At 41.8% G+C, this 22693-nt stretch overlaps 1 protein-coding gene across 1 annotated transcript; it reads right to left on the bottom strand.

The window, feature by feature from the left end:
* Positions 1–13184: 13184 nt before the first annotated feature.
* On the bottom strand, positions 13185–22693 carry Mepe (matrix extracellular phosphoglycoprotein). The gene is made up of 4 exons (XM_035453059.1): positions 22630–22693; positions 18906–18969; positions 15708–15721; positions 13185–14467 (listed from the first exon to the last, which is right to left on the bottom strand). The coding sequence occupies exons 1-4, from the start codon at positions 22691–22693 to the stop codon at positions 13185–13187; spliced, it is 1425 nt and encodes a 474-aa protein (XP_035308950.1).

The raw sequence follows: 22693 nt of genomic DNA, 5'->3' as shown, positions 1-22693 counted from the left end.
GGGAAGCAAAGCTGCAAGCATTGTTCCTCTGTGGTATCTTCTTAGCCCCTGCCTCCAGGTTCCTGTCTTGTGTTCCTTCCTTAGATTCCTGTGATGATGGGCTGTAGGTTGCTTTTGGTCCTGGTGTCTATCAAGCAACAGAAAGTACCTAGCACAGACCCATTCACCATGGTGTTTATGAGCTATGTGGGCATCCATTGGCCCTGACTAGTTGACATCTAATATTAACTATTGCAGCATCATTTGAGAGTTTTCACCAATGGAAAGGTCATGTTAATGTTGTATTGTAAACAGAGTAGAGGCAGCTCTGTAGTAGTTAGTTACTTTATGAAGAACCATGAATTGCTCTTATCAGTGGTATCTACATTAATGATTCTAAACTTCCTAAGAGGATAAAGAAATGATAGTGGAATGGAGTTTCCATGAGTTCTGAAGGCATTTCTAAATGATTTTCAAGAATGAAGCTTCCTAAAATACAAATTCAACACGATTCCACTTGCATGCATAGAGCTGGTAATGAACAGTGCAATAGCATCTATTTCAAGTATCTCCAAAGGGCTTCTGTTAAAATGCTGGGTTCCCAGGGTAGCACTTCTGGGAGGTAGCAGTAGACATGGGGTCTAGATGGATGTCTTTAGGCTACTAAGACGTGCTCTCAAAGAAGATGATTAAAAGCATTGGGCTGGCTTCATTGTGGACTGGAGTGTCCATGGTGTGAGCTAAACTAATCCTTGTCTCTGCATAAGTAGATTGTCCCAGGCATCTGTGAGTATTGGTAGTAAGCATTCAATAGTTAGGAGCAGTGGGAACTGAGCCAAAGTTCCCCACAACTTTGCTACCATGATGTTGTATGAGAATGAGATCAAGTCAGATGGGAATTTGTTACATGCTTACTATCCAACACAAACAGCCAAAAATCTCTTCTTCTAGATACAACAAAGTCCCCATTCTCTGTCCTTCGGTTTTCTCCAACAAGCACTTTCCATAATTCAGTCTTTGGCAACTGCAAAAGCAACTCAGTGACAGATTTGCTAACCTTCTCTGTGGGCCAGAAACAGAAGCCTACTTCAATGGAGCTTTAATCCAAGCACTCATGAGGTAGAGGCAGGTGGATCTCTGAGTTAGAAGCCAGCCAGATCTATAGAGCAAGTTCCATAACAGCAAGGCCAACACAGAGAAGCCCTGTCTTGAACATCCATCCCCAAAGAAATAGAGAGACCAGATAGCCTAAGTCTAGAAGAGTTCAGATGGAGCACAGCAGGCTCTCTGACTGTTCACCCAGACAGGAAAACCCATGTGACTTTCTATCTGGCTGCTGGCTTCCTTAAGCATCTCTTTTGGGGTGTTCTTTTAGCTTTTGACTCATTGGATTTTTATTTACTTAAAAATTATTTTTAATAAATAAATATATTTTAGGCCTGATGTGGTAGGCAAGAGGGTCACAAGTTCAAGGCATGTCAATACATAGAAACTTTGTCAAAACAAATGACAATGGATATACCCCCTGGATATTTTTATTTTAAAATGACACATAATAAATAATTGTACATATCCATGGAAATCAAACATAACTTATCAGCACATTTTCAAAAAGCAATGACCAGTGATTATCAGAGGGGAGTGCCATAAACATGATCTCCAATATTTAGCATTAGTTGATGTTAACAATATTCAAAATTATCTCTGCTTGCCAGTGAGACTCTATGCTGTCAACCATGGGTGACCTTGCTGTTCTCTGGAACATTAGTTCTTTTTCCTCCTGCCCTGCTGTATCCACTAGCCATCTGTCTCCAACTCTTTCTCAGGCCCTGAAACCACTATTTTACTGGCTGCATTTCAAGATCAGCTTTCTAGCTTCTACATATTATAAATAAGTTCTCAAAGAACTTTATTTCTGAGCTTGACTTACTTGATATAAAACTCTTCAGCTCCATCCATGTTCTTCTAAATGGCACAAAGTCATTTTTATGACTGCATGGTATTTTTCATTAGCTTATTTATGCACACTTCAGTTGATTTATGTGTTGGCTAGTGAGAATAATGCTACATTGAGCACGCAGTACATAAATGTCTTTAACATCCCAATTTCAGCTCCTTTGGATACATACCCAGTCATGGGATTCCTGGGTCACATGGCAGTTTGATTTCTACTTGTTTAATAAAGTTATTTTCTGTAACAACTACTCCACAAGACAGGTTCAACAAGGTGTGTGAATTCTTTCTTTGTGCCCTTGCTAGCATTTGTCATTGATAATAGCCTGGATTTGTAGACTGCTGTCTTTTGCCAAATTTGTATGTTTCCACCAGTTAATTCTCCAAATATCTTTTCAGTTCTGTCTTTTTTTTCCTGCCTCTGAAATTCAAATGACACAAATATTAGAACTTCTGTTATACCTCACAAGTCCCTGGGGATCTTTGTTTCTGATGTTTGGTTTTTAATTGGTTTTCATGTGTTTTTAAGGATATTCCTCTCTGTTCAGACTTAATAATTTCTCTCGTATTGGTTTCCAGTTTCTCAATTCTCTCCTTGGTTCCCTTCATTCTTCTTGTCCACTGAGTTTTCAAGCTTTCAGTAATATTTTTTCAATCCTAACATTTTGCAGGGGCCTTCTACTTCTAGACGGAGTCTATGTTTCACTGGGAGAAGTGTGTTCATTATTTCCTCACAGAAGCTTTTTTTAAGATTATCTTTAGGGTAATCCTAACATTTCTACATGCCAGCACTGGTGTGCATTGCATACTTCCCTCTCATTCAAGTTTAGGTCCTTGTATCTTCATACGATGATGCTAGCTTTTCAGTTGGGTCCTGGGTATATATTGCAGAACGTATTTTGAGACTGTGACTCTAGGTGTGTGTGTGTGTATGTGTGTGTGTGTGTGTGTGTGTGTGTGTGTGTTATGTATGTGTTCATGTATGTACCTATGAGTATTGCAGGAGGACCCTGCCAGGTGTGGGTGGAGTCCAGGCTATCCCCATGTTCTCCACAGATGCCACAGGGACAGCTGTTTGTCTAGAATGAGAGTCTCAGCTGTTTTCCTAGCAGTTTGGCACAACTTTGGTGCTGGCACAACTTTGGTGCTGGTGGTGATGGGGTTGGAATACCTGTATGGTTTCTTGAGGGTGGAAAGTCTAGACTCTCCTCAGCAGTGGCCTGCATAGGTGGGGTCACTTTGCTCTGTGGTGTCTGACTGCCGTGGGGGTGGTTATTGCCTGAAGTTTCCAGTCTTGCTCGTTGTCCCTTTCCTGTTTCTTTGGGTGATGGGTGTAAGATTTTGCGGGTCTTTCAGTTTTGTTTTGTTTTTGTCTGTACTTGCTGACACATTAGCAGACTATTTAGCTTCAAATCTGCGACTTGAGGGAAAAGAAGAAAACTCAGACACCTCCACCTGTCATTCTTGGGATCTTAAAGTCCTGGCGAATAATTCTTCAGAATGTCTTTTGCTTTGTTTTAAATATGTCCAGGCATTGTAATTGCAATTACTAAGAAGAATATAGAAGAATCCCTTCCTTCCCAGGAATCAAAGTTGTCTATTGTTCCTTAAGTCTATACTAATCACATTTTAATATTATTTTGGAGCTATTCTATCTTTTGCTAGTAGTAGCCCTGGTATTAAAGACTTGAGGAGTGTTGAGAGCTCAGTCTGTAGATGTTAACAAGACATCTCTCTCACAACAACAGGCCTACTTACAGTTAGTTAAACACCTCACTGAAAAGACTGATGCATTGGCTCCAGCCAGCAGATAAGCCAACATCAATGTGCAACACGGCACTGCCTGTCTGGTCCTTGCCTGTTGAAGACTTCTATAAACAATTGAGATAAACACCAAGGAAGCACCTACATATTGAAAAGTGGGACTGATAGTTAATATATAGGATCACAAGATGAGAGCTCAAAGCCACTGGGATAAAACAACATTAGGAAATACAACAATTTCATTTCTTCAGAAAGTAAATGATATCACATGATCTTAGGACAGAACCAGACCAATATTAGGTTCCTACAGAGCAATCAAATGTGCAAACAGAAATGTTAAACTGTAAGGTTTGGCCTAAAGCTTCCTCTGGATGTACTTTATGTTTGGCTCAGTGGTTTCTCTGCACACGGTAAACTATAACCTAACTTGATATGCTGACAGACTGTAGTCAACCCTAAAAGCAATAGCCCTTCTCCAGGCAAGCATAGCAGCCACTCTTAAGTGAGTCAGACGACTGGTCATTCTAGGGTCAAACACGGCAGGTGTCAGTTGATCTAAATTAACATCATCTCTGTTTCCTGTATGTCACATCCTTTTCTTGAATAAAACCAACCAGCACCAGAGCTGTCTCTGCCTGACTCCAGAGCTGCAAATAAAACTGCAAAGTCAGATTTGTCTTAATTTTCTCTTTTGAAAGAGTCCTCATTTTAAACTTAGAAATAATTAAATAGCAGTAAGAGAAGTGATATTAGTTTAACCTGAATTTTGGGCCAAACCTTGGCATAGACAAAAAAAAAAACCAAACAAACCCAAAACAAACTAGATTTATTGTAGATGTAAAGAAATACAGGAGCTGTAGAGATGGCTCAGTGGTTAAGAGCAGGTAATTCTACTGCAGCAGACCTGAGTTTGCTTTCCAGTACCCAGGTGGGTGGCTCAAAACACTCTCTTTTGGACTCCACAGGCAAATGCATTCCTACTTACACAGTCCTCCCCCTTTATACTCATAATTTAAAAGAGTAAGTACTTTAAAAGATAAAGCAATTCAGGGTGATTAACAAGAGTGACCAAAATAAAAGAAGTAACTGTTACAGTGCCTGGTGCCAGATAATGTTAGGAACTTCATGCATCACTAACTGGAGGTGGCAAGTGTAGCCGAAGGTCACATGAAAGATGATAGAAAATTGTCTAAGTTTGTGAGAAGAGAAGGAAGCATGCCTGATGACACAATGGAAAAAGAATGACTCGCTCTGCCTAGCTCCAGACATGCAGACATCCTGTAAGAAGAAGCATGTGGGCTGGAGAAATGGCTCAGTTAGTTTAGAGCACTGGCTACTCTTGCGGAGGACCTGGGTTCATTTCCCACATAGTGGGCTCACAACCACCTGTAACTCTAGTTCTAAGAGATACTACACTCCTTTATGAGCTCCATGGGCTTCTGCACACAGGTGGTACACATGCATACACTTAGGCACACACAGATATAAGTAAAATAAATAAATCAGTTAAACATTAGGTAAATAATTTTAAAAGAATAAATTTGCAAACAGTGGAGGAATTCAGAGCAATTGGGGATAAAAACAAGGTATTTCTGGACCAGTTGACTCTAAGGTCCCTTTAAAGGACTAAATCATAAGGAAAAGGGGAAAGAGGTGATATGGTGTTGGGGGGAGCAGCACCATAAAACTAAGTGAGGTTTTAATGAGATCCAGACATTAGTAGCATTACTAAGAAAGAAAAGCTGAATTTTCAACTAAGATGAATTCCATTATTATTGAAGGAAACAGAAACCCAGGGTTTCATAAGGAAAGGTGTCCAAACAAAAGATGGATGAGATTCCAGGGGTTGCTGTTATGCTAACAGAGGAGCTCATTTCTGGTTATGGAGTCCGAAGGGGGTAGGGATGTGGGAATTGAAGAGAAAAGCACCTGCTTGCATTTTTATTATTTATTTTGAAAGTTCATGCATGTGTATTGCATTTATAGCACCTCCTTCCTTTACCCTCTTCTGCACCCCTCAAATTCATGGCCTCTTTTTCTTTAATTGTGTGTCTGTCTGTCTGTGTGAGTAAATATGTAAATAGAACCTCTGGGTCCATTTAGAGCTGGTGCTATGTGTATGCTTTCAAGACTGACCACTTGGTGAGGCCTTAGAACCTAGAAGTGAACATAGTCTTTAACTTCCTTCTTAATACTTATCCTAATGCCTACAAGTAAGTGTAGCTCTCACCCTCCCCAAAGAAACATCCTTTTTTGCAGCAGAGACCATTACAATATGCCAAGGTCAAAATACAAACTGTCTGACTGTGGAGAGCCCAGCCTCAGCCGATATATCTACAACACCCTTACATCTAAGGCTCAGAGAACATTGTGAAAGAGGATATGATAGGGAAGCTCCAGTGATGAAATCACAACAGTGTTGTAGCCTAAACAAGACATGAACAAATCACAGCCTAGTTGACATGCCAACATGGAAGGGGGAAATCTTGGGACCTCACTCTTAGAGGAATTGCTGCAGGCAATCACGGACTGCTGAGTCAGGGAGAATCAATATTCTGGGATGAGTGTGTGTTGTGTGACATTGTGTTTGCATTTTTAAAAAATTAACTTTCTATAGTGAGACAATATTGCAAATTAAATTGTAAACAATAATAAAATTCTCAGCTCCTTTCAAAATACTTAAGAAGCGAGTGAGTTTGCCACCTAGTGACTGTTTCCTGCTTGTCAAATTTAGAGGCTTTTATATGACAGCTGTTCTCATGCCAGCCTGCACACTGCCACCGCCTGGACATTAGCCTAAGTTATAGATTCCCAGGACAACCAAGGGATCAGAAGCTTCACGGGGGAGCACAGAGGGTTTGCGTGTTTGTTTCATTTTTAACTAGAGAGCTCTGGGTAATTTACCTGGACCAAATCAGCCACCAAGGTTTGGGGCCCAAGTAAGAGGCAAGGAGCATCAGATTCCTGCAATACAGATGGTCTATGAGTGATAATGGACTTCCATATCAATAGGCCTTTCACTGTTATCCTAAAATATCATAAATAAGGATGCATTTAAACAATAGAATGTGCATCATAGTTGCACTTTCCTTAATGCTTACATTAGCTGGTAGTTGGGCAAAGCCATTAGCCTAAAGCCTATTCTACAAAAAATGTAGACTATCTCATGCAATTAAGTATTGAGCCTCTGTGTCTGAAAGATACTGACCACACACTGCACTGTACACTGTCTGTTCTCATCCCCACGATAGCACACCAGCCTTCTACTTCTCCTTAGCATCTTTGAGAGTCTAGGAAAAGATCAAGATCAAAGTCTGAGTGTCATTTCTATGAAATGCAATCTGAGTTCATATTACTTCAGAGTGGTTTAAAAGGTTAGCCAACTCACATAAATTGGGGGAATCATCTGTATACATGTAATTGCCCCAACATCTGGACTTGTGTATGTATGTACAGCTTACTGTTACAGCTTCATACCTGGCATCTGTCATATAAGATTTTTCTGTCTTCTTATGATGGTAGAGCCCAAATCCAGGGCTGTAGACTTACAACGCAAATACTCTGTTACTGAACTATGTCTCCATCACTTTGTGCCCAGTGTTTAATATTCAATTCCTACCTTGGCAGTGCTATGAATTTACCTTACTGTTATATACAAATATGCCTAACCAAGGATGCAAATAATACTGGGTTTATTAATGAATGTTTAATCAAAAGAAAAAACCTGTCAACAGAGATCAGTGTTGAAAGATGTCAGGAAATCCTAGCAGTGAAATTCTATGCAGTGTTGAGAAATAACTTTTGTTCGCCTATTGTACTTAAAGATGAAATTATGGAGCATGAGGAAGTGTCAGCAGCATCAACTTTAATAACAAAGCAAGAATTCATGAGAGAAAATAATCTGGGAAGATACTAAATCATCTCGACAATACACTTAATGAATTCTGGTATTCATATATAATCAAATTTAAAATGACTAGATATAGTCACATGACAAAACAGTATAGTGAGATAGGAGAATGCCAAAAAGAATAGAAAGTCCTAGACTGTTTTCTTACAATGCATGTTAGTATTAAACAAATATAATGTGACATTATAATTTTTCCTTTGTATTTTTCTGTTTTGATAATTTTACTTTTTTATATATTTTCTTTTTACAATTTATTTTACTGGTTACATATATGTTTACTTTTTATTTTATTACTTTATTTTACTGTTTTATATATTTACTTCCATCATTTTACTTTTGTGGTCAGAAATATTATTTTATAAAATAAATACATGTCAGCAGACCCATGGCTCATTTGCATAGCAAGAATAAGTTGAACTAATAAAGTCCCTTCATTCACTTGGGGCTCTGATGAGCCTTGTGTCACAGCAAGAGTCAGACAAGGGCTCTTTTCCAGTGGCTACAGGACCAAGGGAGCTTTCACAGTGGTATAAGCTATCTTCATTCCACCTGTTGTCTTGAAGTCTGGTTGTGATTGGGCCCTGTGCCTGAGAAGAGCTCATAGATTCATGTAATCTGAACTCTTATGGACCAGAGAGCTTCAACACTAACCAAGGACCATGGCCGACTTGATGGGGGAGTCCCACATATCCAAGGAACACTACTCAAAAATTGTCATACTAAAGTTTCTGTTCACAGTAAGTAGATCTCGTTAACACTCAAACCGCCAGGCAATTTGAAGCAGGAAAGGTCATCAGCAAACGGACTCTTGGTCTCTTGGTCTTTTATACCACGAAGGCCAGAACACATGGTGCTGAACAGTTTGGGATATCCTGTCTGAACAGTCCTGTTCAGAATGGGACCAGCAACACATTGCTTCTTTTCTTTTTTTTTTTTTTTTTTTGGTTTTTCAAGACAGGTTTCTCTGTGTAGCTTTTGGAGCCTATCCTGGCACTCACTCTGGAGACCAGGCTGGCCTCGAACTCACAGAGATCCGCCTACCTCTGCCTCCCGAGTGCTGGGATTAAAGGAGTGTGCCACCAATGCCCGGCCACATTGCTTCTTATACCAACCTTTCTGCACACTTGTGAACTAAGGAAGGCATTGATATACTTCCAACAGTGTCTATTCCCCAAGAGCCTGTCTAGAGTTGTCTTGACCTGTGCCTGTGATTCTCTTTTATTTGTTGATGTCCAAGACTGTGCTATCCCCACAGTAACCCTTCAGGGGACCCAAAAATGATTTGGAAGTCGATGGAAAACACACCCAGGGTAGTGATTTCAAATAAGGGCTCATGGTCATTTGAAGACCTGTTAACAAATGAAAAACAATAGACTCCCTATTCATGACCTTCTATCTTACATGTTATTCCAAGAGTGGTGCCAGACCACTTCCCATCAGAATGGACTGCCAAAATGACTGCTTGAGTTAATAGAACACATCTGCCACAGCTTCCAGACTCTCCCTGCCTCATTGTCCTAAGCAAAACAAACAACCAAACAAAAACAAAAAAAACCTTAAATTAAAATGATTTAACTTCTGTCACTAATCCATTAACAACATAACAATCTACAAAAATTCATATATAGCAACAGCTATATTGCTAAGCATGGGCATTATTACAAACTACCCCCACGAACTTTAAAGCACTGTCCATTGAATGGAAGCATCTCCTTGAAGTTCTTTCTTCTTGGTCCATCTTATCCAGAGTCTACGTGTCTAAGGTGTCTTCCTCCATCCTACTCTCTTGAGCCGCCTGATCACCACTGCTGCTTCCTAGTCCCCTGACTGAGGCATCTTTCTTTTCCCCTTAGTTAGGTTTTTTTTCCCTTTTTAAAATTTAAACAAGCTTGTTTTACATGTCAGTCCCAGTTCCCTCTTCCTCCCCCCTTCCTGTCCCCCTCCCACCGATCCCCCTTCCCAACCCCTTTCTGCTCCCCAGGGAGGGTGAGGCCTTCCATGGGGGAATCTTCAAAGTCTGTCATATCATTTGGAGTAGGGCCTAGACCCTCCCTCGTGAGTCTAGGCTGAGAGAGTATCTCTCTAGGTGGAGTGTCCTCCCAAAGTCCATTGTATACTAGGGATAAATACTAATCCACTACCAGAGACACCCTAGATTGCTCAGGCTTCCTAACTGACACCCCCTGAAGGTCTGGGTCAGTCCTATGCTGGTTTCCCAGCCATCAGTCTGGGGTCCATGAGCTCCCCCTTGTTCAGGTCAGCTTTTTTGTGGGTTTCTTCAGTCTGGTCTTGACCCCTTTGTTCATCACTCCTCTCTCTCTGCTACTGGATTCCAGGAGTTCAGCTCAGTGTTTAGCTGTGGGTGTCTGTTTCTGCTTCCATCAGCTACTGGATGAAGGCTCTAGGATGGCATATAAGGTAGTCATCAATCTCATTATTGGACAATGGCATTTAAGGTAACCTCTTGACTATTTCTTAGATTGTTAGTTGGGGTCATCCTTGTAGGTCTCTGGACATTTCCCTAGTGCCAGATTTCTCTTTAAACCTATAATGGCTCCCTGAGGGATCTTTCTTAAACTCTAAAATACATGTTGTACCATTTAAAGTCATCAACTGCAAAGCTCTTATTTTTACCTGTAGGTATGTAGTCTGTCTAAATGTATTTTTTTTTTTGAGACAGGGTTTCTCTGCAGCTTTGGAGCCTATCCTGGCACTCACTCTGGAGACCAGGCTGGCCTCGAACTCAGAGATCCACCTGCCTCTGCCTCCCGAGTGCTGGGATTAAAGGCGTTCGCCACCAACATCTGGCCTAAATGTGTAATTCTTAAAAGTCTCTTCCTTATCCTTTGTGGTGGGTGTGTGTGGGTGTGTGTGTGTGGGTGGATGTGCGTGCGCGCGCGAGTGTGTTTGTGCACGAGTGCACATCTGTGTGATATATGTACACGCTCCAGATTGTGGAGTGTGTGCATGTATTGGTGAGGATGTGCACGCACATGGGTGTGTGTGAGAAGGCCAGAGGTTAGCTTTGAGTGTCTTCCTCAGTTGTTCTCCACTTTCTATTTTTTTTTTAAGTCTGCCACTGAACCTGGAGCTCATCAATACTCACTGGTTGGCCAATGAGTTCTGGGGCTTCACCTGACGCCACTCACTTGTTGCTAAGGTTTTGGTGAATACCCAAACTGCCCCTGCTCCCGCCTGTCTCCTGCCTTATTCTTCACCACCTTTCTCCTTTGTTCCATTACCTGTTCAGTAACACCCGGGAGCATCTCTTCCCTTCTGAGCTTCCCAGAATTGTGTAAAATGTGTTCATTTTTCCATTTTGGGGCCTTCACAGAATTTTGTAAGATGTGTTCATGCTTTGTTCAAGCTGAAGAAGCTGAATAGGATTGGGTAGTCTGCCCTGATAGACTGGAGTACTGAGCAGCAAATGGAAAATAGATATTTGCAAACAGAGAAACCCAGGCAAGTGGCTTGCAGGGAGTGCACTGCAGGCAGACAAATCAATGACAGACCCCACTGCTCCCTGGGCTAGAAATGGACAGTTTTTCTTTTTGGGCACAAGGTGGCAGACTGCATCTATTTTTCTCATTTCTCTGAAGGCAGCTAGGAGAGGCTGAAATTGTCTGTTTTGGAGACCGATGTTTATGTTTAAATGAAGATGGCCCAGCTGAAACATGAGGGTAGATAAAGCACAGCCTGTCTGACTGCAGAGGGTCCTGTGAGCTTCTACAGTTCTGGATCTGTGCCAGGGCCTCCATGTGAGCATTCACGGCAGTACCTTGTCGTGGTGAAGTCTTCCTCCTTTCACATATAAAGAAGCAGATGTGTGTGTGTGTGTGTGTGTGTGTGTGTGTGTGTGTGTGTGTGTGTGTGTGTGTGTGTGTAGGTAGGTAGACAGGGAGATAGATAGATAGATAGATAGATAGATAGATAGATAGATAGATAGATATAGATATAGATATAGATACAGATATAGATAGATATAGATATAGATCCCTCACCAGTGTCTTGAAGGGCTATCCATGAGTGCTCAAACATGAAGACAAGGAACAATCTAACAAGGGAACTGAAGTGTGCAACTGTCTCCCTAGATAACAGACAAGACAATGGCCTTTCTAGTCCCCACATGTAAAGACCTAAGGCATTTGCTTTCTTATCTACTTATGGTTCTCTCTCACCATCTCAAAGAGTTTCCATGTTCAGGCCATTCCTGTGTAAAAGCTACTGGGTTGTTTTCTACTTTTTTATTTACAGTTTAATTGCAGTTATAATTTCTCTACTTGATTGCTTTCAGTGTGCTTTTTTTTGGTCAAAATTATTTTTTTAAAAAAAACAAGACTACCAGGAATCAAAACACATATTGGACAAAGAGCACACTGGTCAGGTTGTCTGTTGTTTGGGAGTCTTTCAGAGGACAGGAGAAATAATGCCCACATTTCCTTCTATAGCTTCCATTCCTCCTTTCCTCCCCTGGGTATTTGTCATGTCGGAGGGTGTTGAGAAAGGAGAAATGTATTAGTAATGAATTCAGAGCAGGTGTCGGTAGGTAGCAGCCATACATTGACGCCCGGCATAAGGAGAGCTAGTGTTCTGGCAGACAAGGATGTTTGAAGCAAGAGGTTGATGGGGCTGACTCCATGGCCTTTCTCTTCGTATTCTGCCTCCCCCCTCCCCACACCCCACCCCCGTGGCCACACACTGTTTCCTGCACATTCAGACAGCATGCTCATGCTAAGCCAAGAAGGCCTGAGAAAAGAGAAACAGCACCAGCTGGATACGTCTCTCTTGCCAGGAGACAAAACCTTTCCCCACCAGGAGACATAGGTCCCCTCTCCAGACCTGCACCACAAGACCATCGTGGCCAGGAGACCAAGAGAAGGAGAAAGACAGAGCTGGGAATGCTTTGGGAGTGGTCACCGCATGGAACCTGGTGAACAGGATCCTCATCTGACCCTCTCGTATGTGTTGCTCTTTCTCCATCTCCCATGGCACTTCCTCCATCCTATTTTCCTCTCTAGATGAAGACAAAACCAGCAAAAGTGGTCACCGTGAGTCTCATTTCTCACTACAGGACATTGTAAATGCACAGGAGAGGGAAGGGCACAGACGGCCACCCCAAAACAGATGCCCACAGGAGCAGAGTGAGAGCAGGGAAGCGTTCTGGCCTTGCCCAGGGGATTCCTTCCACACACCTTACCTCTCTGCCAGAGGCCAATTAACCTTGTTAGCTCTTCATTCTTCCACTGGTGCCAGCAGCCTCCTAGAGGCCATTTAACTACAGACACTCACAGAAAAAGCACATTTATTTTCATTCTGAGGAGGAAACAATGCTTCAAGGCACACGTGGCGTTCACAGACCATTTCAATGTGTCGCCTACCCAAATGTTACCTACTAGATAACATTTTTAATGGAAATTTTTATTTAAAAACAGGGTCAGAACTTTGAGTAGAAATACTTCTTATGACCACTAGAACATCACAATGTCCTGGAGGGGACCAGGTTTGTGAGCTTGCTCAGTTCCTGCTGCTTCCTCTCTTCCTCCAGGAGCAGAGGACTAGTCCTCCAAATTCCTGAGGACTAGTCACCACCGTCACTCTCACTTGAGCTGCCACTGGACGACTCACTGCTGTCTCTTCTGTTGTGGGTGCTGAAGCGTCTGTAGGCATGGGACCTTCGAGAAGGCCAGGCACCTCCTATCCATTGTGACACCCCCCCTTTATTCCTTGTAGAATTACTTTGTCCATGGAGTACATAATGGTGTCTTCTGCTGTTTGTCATTACACTCCCCTCATGACTGGAATCTCCTTTGCTTTTAGCCTCATTACCTAGACTGTGAGAAGGAAGAACCAGGCCCTGGCTTTTGCCTTTATCTGGGAATCTTCGTTTTTCAGTCAGGGTCACTTGGTTCCTATAGGATTCTTCTGTGTCTGTCCTAGGACTACCTTTGCTGCGCTTAGGAATCTCATTGTAACTGGCGCTCCCCGAATTATCACTGCTGCCCCCTTTTAGCTTTTCTCTGGAGGGCACTTGTGGATAATGAAATTCTACTTTCCCTTGATGGGCATTTTGGCTGCCAGCATCAATTCTGTTTCCTTCCTTTCCAGGGAGTTCCCTAAAATTAGTACTGCCTGTGATGTCATTGCTGCCCTCCACAAGACTCACACCCACGGCACCTGCCCGTTGTGCGGTTTTGTCTCTGGTTGCAACAGCATCGCCGCCATGTCTTTCTCTCTCGGGGATCTCATTAGAACCCAGTCCACTCGTGTGGGGGTTAACAATCTCAGCTTTGTCAGAGCCGGAGAGGCCCATATGACTAGCTGAGCCTTCTAGACCAGGCCTAACAGCACCTCCTTTGCCAGGAAGATACTTGAAATGTTGCCCGTCCCCACTGAAAGGAGGAACATTGTTATCCCCCCTCACCTGAGTGTCTGGGGAACCACTGCCTTCAAAGTCACTAGGAATCTTTCTGATTTGGGGGAGATGCGTTAGGTAGTGAGTGCTTCGTCGGATCTGATGGGTACCTTTGCTTTTTGCTGGGCTGTTCTGGGATGGTAGATGCCTCTCTTGATTCCCTGTGTGTTTTAAGTGGTCTTTAGCATCTCTAACATCTGCTGGAATCATGCTTGGAACAGTCTTAGGTTTCTTCTCTTTGTTTTCATCCCCTGATCGTTCAATCCCAGTCACCGGTCTCTTTATAGGCTGCATAATACTTCTGGCGAGAATGGCATCATGCCTCTCCTGATCAGGTAGGTTACGGAGGATATCCTCTAGATTCTCTGCTCCTTTGTCCCCTGAGGGCTCAGGATACACAGATGCTGTTAAGTTCTCATTGGTGCCGCCTTTGTTGTTAGTGCTGTCCTCTTCAATCAGCATCTGTGAATTTACATTAAGATTTGGATTTACTTCTGCTTTCGTTATTTTCATTGACTTCAAAAGAGACAAGCCTTTCTCTTTTTTCCTGGCTAATGATTTCTTTAGGTGTTAATTTGTGATTTCTGCCTTGGTCAAACTGGTGAAGAGCAATATTGTCACTGCTTTTTTTTCTTTTTTCTGAAGTAAAAAATTTAGCGTAAAGTGATTATTTTATGTTAAATCTTTAAAAACTGATAATTCATAGAAAAAGTGTTTAAAACTTATAATATATTTAATGAAAAGCCTACAAGTCAATGCAGATGGAATGGAGCAAAGCAGGTTTCATGGGAAAAGAAGAATGAAGTAGATTTGATGTCTAGGTTAGATTCAAATAACCAGGAGCAAAATGGAGAGAATATTTTAAGACTAAGTGTCAGAGTCAATATATTTTTGGACACACTTCATGTGTTAGCTTTCCTTGAGCGTGCTAATGTCTTGGTTATGATAATTAAAGATATGAATAGATGAAAGCTCCCATATGGAGAAAGGAAAATCAGCTAGAAGCTTACATCTTTATGAAGTGTAAGGAAAATCATAAAGATGCTAAAGTAGTTCAGGCAAGCAAATGCCATGTTGAGCTGCATCCGATGAGATGACAGATAGAATGGCCAAATGTTTGGAATCTTACTATCTTTAATGTGTGTGAATATTTCACCTGTATATGAGTCTATGAGCCACGTATGTGCCTGATGCCCACAGAGGCCAGAGAGATATCATCAGTACCCTTGAAAGTGGAGTTATAGATGGTTGTGAGTGCCCATGTGAGTGTGGGAAGACAAACCCTGATCCTCTGGGAGAGCAGTAAGTGTTCTTGACTGCTGAAACATCTCTCCAGCTCCCAAAGGCTCTCATTTCTCTCAAATCGGTGCTCACTAAAGTAACGGTGCTACAGAAGGGCTCAGATATCACATCAGCTGCCTTTCCTATTCTGGCTGGGAGAGCTGAGGAGGCATGTGACTTTTTACTACAAAATAAGAAAATACACACTTTTCAAGATTTTTTTTAAAAAAGAATTTTGTTAAATGATGCAATGCAAGCAAAGCATCTATCACAGTGTCTCATCCACCAGGATCTATATCAAATGATGCTAGCTGTCATTCATACGCAGGGCTGTGTGGCACCCTTGATGCAATGCTAGCTTGCTTCCCTACACAATGGCAACAGCAGTCTTCCTCATAGGATGACAACTGTCCTCTCGTGTCTTTATGTTTTATGTAGTGGCAGCTAACTGTAGACTCTTTGCATTCTGAATGTCACTCTTTGGCTATGGGTTCTGCAAGCTTGTGGCCACTGATCACACATTGTCTAAAATGGAATAGAGTTTTGATATCCTCAATCTCTAATTAAGAATACTGAGTGTGTGTGTGTGTGTGTGTGTGTGTGTGTGTGTGTGTGTGTGGTGTTGAGGATGGGGAATGTTTTCATGTCTCAATACCCATGTATGCGTGGATGTTTGAGAATAAGTTGTGAAAGTTTCATCTCTCCCTCCTCCATGTGAGTTCTGGTTGCATTCGGGTTGTGTGGTTTGGTGGCCACATCTGAACCATCTTGCTGTGACCCCTCTGGCTCTGCTTGCTTTAAAATGTATCTTATCAAGTGTTTGGAATTGTGAGACCATTAACTAAGCACACACTTGAACTGCAGCTGAGAATAGTTTTTAGAAGTCCCCTCTAGTCTGGCAGAACTTGTCAGTAGGAAGTCTCCAAAAGTGTCCATTTGTCTTAATTGTAAGATATAATTTGAAATGATTTTACATATGGGAATGATGATACTATTATCACTAACTTTTATAGGTCCAGTCTTATTTGGGAAAAAAAGGTAAGATTTTTATTATGAGAACAAAGGATCCATAGTGATTTACTTCTGAATAAAAAACATTCTAAATACTGAGTTTAAGCCAGTGAATCCCAGAAAATTTGCCTTGGGAATTTATGTTTATTTACTCATTTCTGAAGAGACATTTCAAGCTAAACAGATGGGTTAGAAAAATCAGTATAGTTTATTAAATTAAAATTTAATTTTAAAAATTCTTAATTTTTTTCCTGCCAGTCTTAGAGAAAATTTTGTTCCATTTTTTTTGGTGTTTCTATTAGCTTCCCGCCCCTCCTCTGTTTTCTTCAGAAAGGTAACATGCTTACAAGTAACTGGTGTGCATCTAATTAGAAGAGTAAATAAAACTGTTTTGTGTAGAAAAGCATGGGAGGACATTTTAACTTTGGTATAAGACAGTCAACCATTTGTCTGAGAAAATATTTTAAAATACAAAATCCTTTTTGTTCTTCGTGTGCTCAGGGAAGTGATTTCCGTCCATTTGGGTTCATGGCAGGAATGAGTCAGCTGTCTGTCTGTCTTCTCCTTCCTTCCGGGCCTTACTTCATGCCATTCTTTTATTAGGGAACAGCCTGCCCACTCCCATCTGTCTTCTCAAACTTTATTGCTCCCCCACAACCGGGTTCAGAGTTTCCTTTGCGTAGCTCTTTCTGAACACCAGCCCAGAACTGATTTCTTTCTACTTCCAGCCCCAAAGGTATGTTTTTCCCCTTGGTGCCACTCACATGGCACTTTCCACAACCTGTTTTGGGTTCTTGGTGTCTCTTCTCTATCTTTAAGTTCTGAGAGGGGACTTCATTTCTCCAGTTGTTTCTGTTAGTATTGTATCTCACACGCCAGGAAGCACTAAATAGAAATGTCAACCCAGAACCAAAATTAACTGATTTCAATAGACAGATAGATCAATACAGCCTTAGAGATGGCTATATGAAGAATATCTAGCTGAGGAAGACAAAATTCTCACTTCTGGGGGAAATGAAGCTAGACTTAGGAAAGTAAATAGCTGTTTAGTTGGAGGCATTTAAAGCTGTTTGTGGTTCTTTGGGCAATGATTCTGCAAGAAGCCAATGAGTGAAATAATTATTGTCATCCCAGCGACAAGGACCTCATCTTCCTCTTTGATGAGACTGGACATGGATGAAGTCATCTATGGAATGAGTTTAAGATACAGAGATGTGTGTCACTTTTGAGTGCAGGACGGCCTGTCATAGTAACTTCCTTCCTCTGGAAGTCTATACTGTTCCAGTATATGGTAGAATACCTCCTCATGAGAATCGGTGTTATCAAGGCACAGCAAAATGACAATTTCAGGCCCCTGAGGTCCACCAAGGCCACACTTGCAGAAGTAGGTCCTAAATCAGAGCATGGCTTGGGCCAAAACATTGGATGGGGGTAAGGAGAGTACTGGAAGGCAGAGTTGCATAGCACGATGACTTAGAACCTGGGGGTTTGGAGGAGGGAGGAAAGGCAACATCCATGGCTGGAAATGTCAGAGCACTTTGTCCCTGCAGAGTCTCCTTGCTAGTTCAGACTGTCACATGTGAGGGGCCTTTACTAAGCCACTCACCTTTATGCTGCTTTCAAAGTAGACATATTTTTCATGGTGATGCCTTATATATGATGCAAAAAGCTACACCATTATGTTAAGAGGTTTTTAATCTCAAGAGATTTTCTGGATTTTTTCCTCATACTACATGATATTGTTTAACTTGAGAGGTCTAATTTTGCTTCTGACAATTGGTAGTACCTTTTATAACCACAGGAGGGCAAGTGTTGGCCACTCCAGAAGACAACTACCACTTGGGCTCCCTTTTGTATAAATCTTGAAATAAATTTTTCTTGCATGTCACTGTCAATTGTTTGTCATACCCCAGTGTATCAATCTTACTACTATATTTTAGTAGAATTTCAACATGAGTAAATACTTCCAGAATAGAGTGGAGAGGACATTAGAAGCAAGGCAGGTTTTACTATGCTGATGGCAAGGTCTGGCTGGCAAATGCCTCATGAATGCTCTGGTTTTTAAGTTTGCCATTCAGACTTTGTAATTTTCAGCTGAGAGTTTCAGAACATAGAACTGGGATTGGCAGGACAAGCCATGCTAGAAATGAGCTGTAATTTGATAACATGCAAATCTGATAGTATTTGCTTAACTTTCTTGATACATATGGGAAACGAATAGCATGAGGGCCCAGTTCTCTGTTGAAGCCAGTTAACCAGCTTCCCGCTCCTTTCTTTGGTTTGTTTTCATATGCAGCTCACACAGAGAATCGCGTTTACTAATAACAAAGTCCCAGAACTCTTACCTATCCCTCTGAAGGTTGTGTAGTAAACCACTGTTCCATTTGAAGGTTGCAATCACACTGAAAAGAAGCCATCGATATGTGGAAATTTTTAATCATCTGTTGTAGGAATTATAATGAACTAGAATGTGTCACCATTCTGCTGGACACTGTGTGCTTCTAGTCTAAGCACCCAAGAATATTTTGGTAGTTAAAATGTTCCCTAGTAGGCTTTTATTCTTTACAAAGCTAAAATAGTTATTTGAGAGGAATAATTCTGTTTGCCCTCTGTTCTTCTGCATAGCCTTGCCTAGTTTTCACAGTCTGTGGTTGAAATTCTGCAAGGAAACAAGGGACTCAGTTTCACCAAACAGAATATTCTTTCATTCATTTCTTCAAACAACAATTATTTCATTTTTTTCTTTCACTGGATTATACTAATGTGGAAAATCATTCTGACTGAAAAGAGGGTTGGACCCACTTCTCCTTAAATATTTGTTAGGAAAGAAAAACATTGCTTTCCTCCCCACTAGGTGGCAGTGCCGTCTGTACCACAGAATCCGATTCCAGCATGAATCCCATGTTCCCATGACATGTTCCCATGTGTTCCCATGACATGGGTGGGGAGAGGCAGGCATGGTGATCCAGTAGGGGAGTAATGGCCATTGAAGTTCACAGCAAAGAAGCCTTCATTAGTTAGGTGTAAGTGGGGTAACTCCGAGTTCAGAATGTGTGGTGATAGTGTAAGCCAGCAGCTGTGATGTGATGTGATGTGGTGGTGTCGAAGATGCACAGCACCCACCACAGTTCTGCATGGAAGGTGCAGTGATGCCCAGTCACCTAAGCAGTCTGAGGACCCCCTCGTCCACCTGTCCTACTTACCTAGAGAGTGCTTTTCCTAAACAACACCCAAAGGCTTGGCATTTTGTTTATGTGGCTCTACTCTAATTGATAAAATCTTCACAGCAATGTAAACTCAAGTGTCCCATTATTTGGGCTACTATTCCATTTCATTCTAGAAACAAACAATTGCTTTGTCATTAACATCTTATATTTCTAGGACACAATATATTTGCAGAGGATTTCAGTTTGCAAAGGACTGTTGCATAAAAATTTCACTTGAGTGCCTTAATAGCCACGTGACTTGAGCAATAGAAAGAGAGTGCCCACACAACACAGCTGGTGATGGAGAAGGAGGGAGATGTTCCACCCCCAATCTTGTCTTCCAAGATCCCAAGACTGAGGTAATAAAAAAACATACATGGACCCCCTCTGAGAAGGGGAAAGGGAAAAGATCTGAGTAAATTGGGAACACAGGGGAGAGAGGAGAGAGATATGAGAAAGAGGAGGGGAGAAGGGAAGGGATCAGGGAGGGAGAAGGGAGGAGAACATGAGGGATTAGGAAGCTCAAGTTTGGGGAAGAACAGAGAAGAAGAGCAAAGAAAGAGATACCTTAATAGAGAGAGCTGTTATAGATTTTAAGAGAAATCTGGCACTAGGAAAATGTCCAGGAATCCACAAGGAAAACCCCAACTAAGAATCTAAGCAATAGTGGAACAGCTATGTTAAATGTCCTTCCCCTAAAATGAGATTGATGACTACCTTATATGCCATCCTAGAGCCTTCATCCAGTAGTCAATGGAAGCAGAAGCAGACACCCACAGCTAAGCACTGAGCTGAACTCCTAGAATCCAGTTGTAGAAAGGGAGGAGCGGTGAGTAAAGGGGTCAAGACCATGCTGGGAAACTCACAGAAACAGCTGACCTGAGCAAGTGGGAGCTCATGGATCCCAGTCTGACAGCAGGGGAACCAGCATAGGACCCAACCAGTGCCCTGAATGTGGGTGTCAGTTGGTGGGCTTGGGCAGACTATGGGACCTCTGGCAGTAGGACCAGTATTTATCCCTAGTACACAAATGGACTTTGGGAGCCCATTCCCTATGGAGGGACACCTTGCTCAGCCTAGATACATGCAGGGAGGGCCTTGTTCCTGCCCCAAATGATGTGACAAAGTTTGATGATCCCCCATGGGAGGCCTCACCCTCCCTGGGAGCAGATGGGGGGGTGGGATGAGGGTTGGTGACGGAATGGGTGGACAGGAGGGAGAGGGAACTAGGATTGGCATGTAAAATAAGATTGTTTTTAATTTAAATTTAAATTAATCAAAAATTAGAGTAGCTTTATTTGAAAGAATATTTACTAATATGGGATATGCTCCTGAAGTTTATGTCAAATTTTCAAAATGTATTTATATTGTTTTCTTATTGCATCTATTTCTTATTGTTAGTTTTTCCCTGATTCTGTGACAACAAACTTAAACTGTTACCTCATTTTTAGCAATATCAAAATTAGCTATAGGAAGAAGAATATAGAAATAACATGGATGGCTAGGTGTAAAGATGGTGTATATATGATATATATGGTAGCATATATTATATATGATAGCATATATGTGATATATATGATAGCATAGATATTTGATAGCATGAGTGTCTTCTAACAGAGCCCGAATGCACATTTATGTTTGTGTTAAAACATATACTTGCTGGGGTACATTAACCCACTGTATTTCCTGATCCATCATGACTTGCATGCATCAAAGCCTCCCACACTGAATTGCATACAATGGATATTAGTTGAATTTCACTGCTTGATCTTCCCCTTCTATTTTCTCATGCTTTAAGACTGCTTGAATTTGGGTTATAACTATAACACATGCACATGACTTACTATATGCTCATTTTTATACCAAAAATCTATGACCAAATAATTGAGGTAATTGTTAAAATGGAATGTGTATGTCTGTGAGAAAAGATCATACTATAATCGACAATTCCCAATTTTGTCCCTGTTCCCCTACTAAGACTCTTTAATTTGCAATCTGCTGGCCTCCCTACACCTCTGACACCCTCATGGCAGTTGCCTTGAACTTAACCGTAGCCCTGTAATAGATATGACATCGTCTGCCCCAAGGAGGAAAATGGGCAGCCTCTTTTGACTGGCGGTCACTGGATTTATATAGGCCAATCACTTTACTGGAAGCTGGTGAGAAAGGACACTTCAGCCGTTCCCTGGAATGTGCGGCTCAAAATAACTCGGCCTCGGTTGGACTGAAGTAGGTCAGCAAGACCCACTTGACCACTGCCCTGCTTCAGTGCAGGCCTGTATGGTTCTGACTGACCCTATGTGGATCAGGTGGGACCCACTGATGAGTCTGCATAGCCCTCACTGCAGTGTAAGGTTTGCGCGTGAAGCGGATAGTGTGATCCCGTCATTTCTGCTCTTTCACCATATGGTTCATCCTGTCAGTTTGGTTACCCAACTGCTCGCCCACTTGCTCCCCACCTATATTTAAGCTTGGTCAGCAGTGGAATGAGTACTTGTTTCCGTAGTTACTCAACCCCGGAAGTTACTCTGAGAGCTCGGATGCTGCTAAGACGTTATCTAATTTGCCGGGTGTCTGAATCGCAGAAAAAGTCTGTAGTGCTCAACTTTGTTCCAGGATCATTTGGTCACATCCTAAGTGCTCATCCGGATGAGTCAGAAGAAGAGAAGATATGTGAGGCAATAGAAGCTTGATTTAGGTTAAGTTTATGGGTGTCAGTTCCATTTTAGCCTCGCCAAAGAAGGGAACATCTTTGACAGGCTCCCACTGTGTAAGATACTAGCAGAATACACAGATAGTCTAGTTTCCCCCCACTGCCAGATAAAATGTATTTATCTATCTTTACACATTCGTGTTAAATTCCTCAAGGTTATGGTAAAATATTGCAAGGTTCTTTTGATACATTATGGTTCCAGTCTTAAGAGTATAACTCATTAATCTGGGCTGACTTGGAACGCTGTGGCTGGGTACTAGTTTTCTCCGAGATTCCTGAAAACACAACATGGTATACTGTCCCACAATTTGCATCCTATAGTAGCAGGCTTCTAACCAACACTGCTTGAAAACTAGATAAAGAAAGAGTTTATGCAACACATAAATGAATTTGTAAATGCTTACTGGTGATGCCCAGGTCACACTGAAAAGCAACAGTCCAACACACATGGCCACAGCCTGCAT

This window comes from Cricetulus griseus (assembly GCF_003668045.3).
Source record: "Cricetulus griseus strain 17A/GY chromosome 1 unlocalized genomic scaffold, alternate assembly CriGri-PICRH-1.0 chr1_1, whole genome shotgun sequence".
NCBI lineage: Eukaryota > Metazoa > Chordata > Mammalia > Rodentia > Cricetidae > Cricetulus > Cricetulus griseus.
This window is presented reverse-complemented; position numbering and strand designations above follow the sequence as displayed.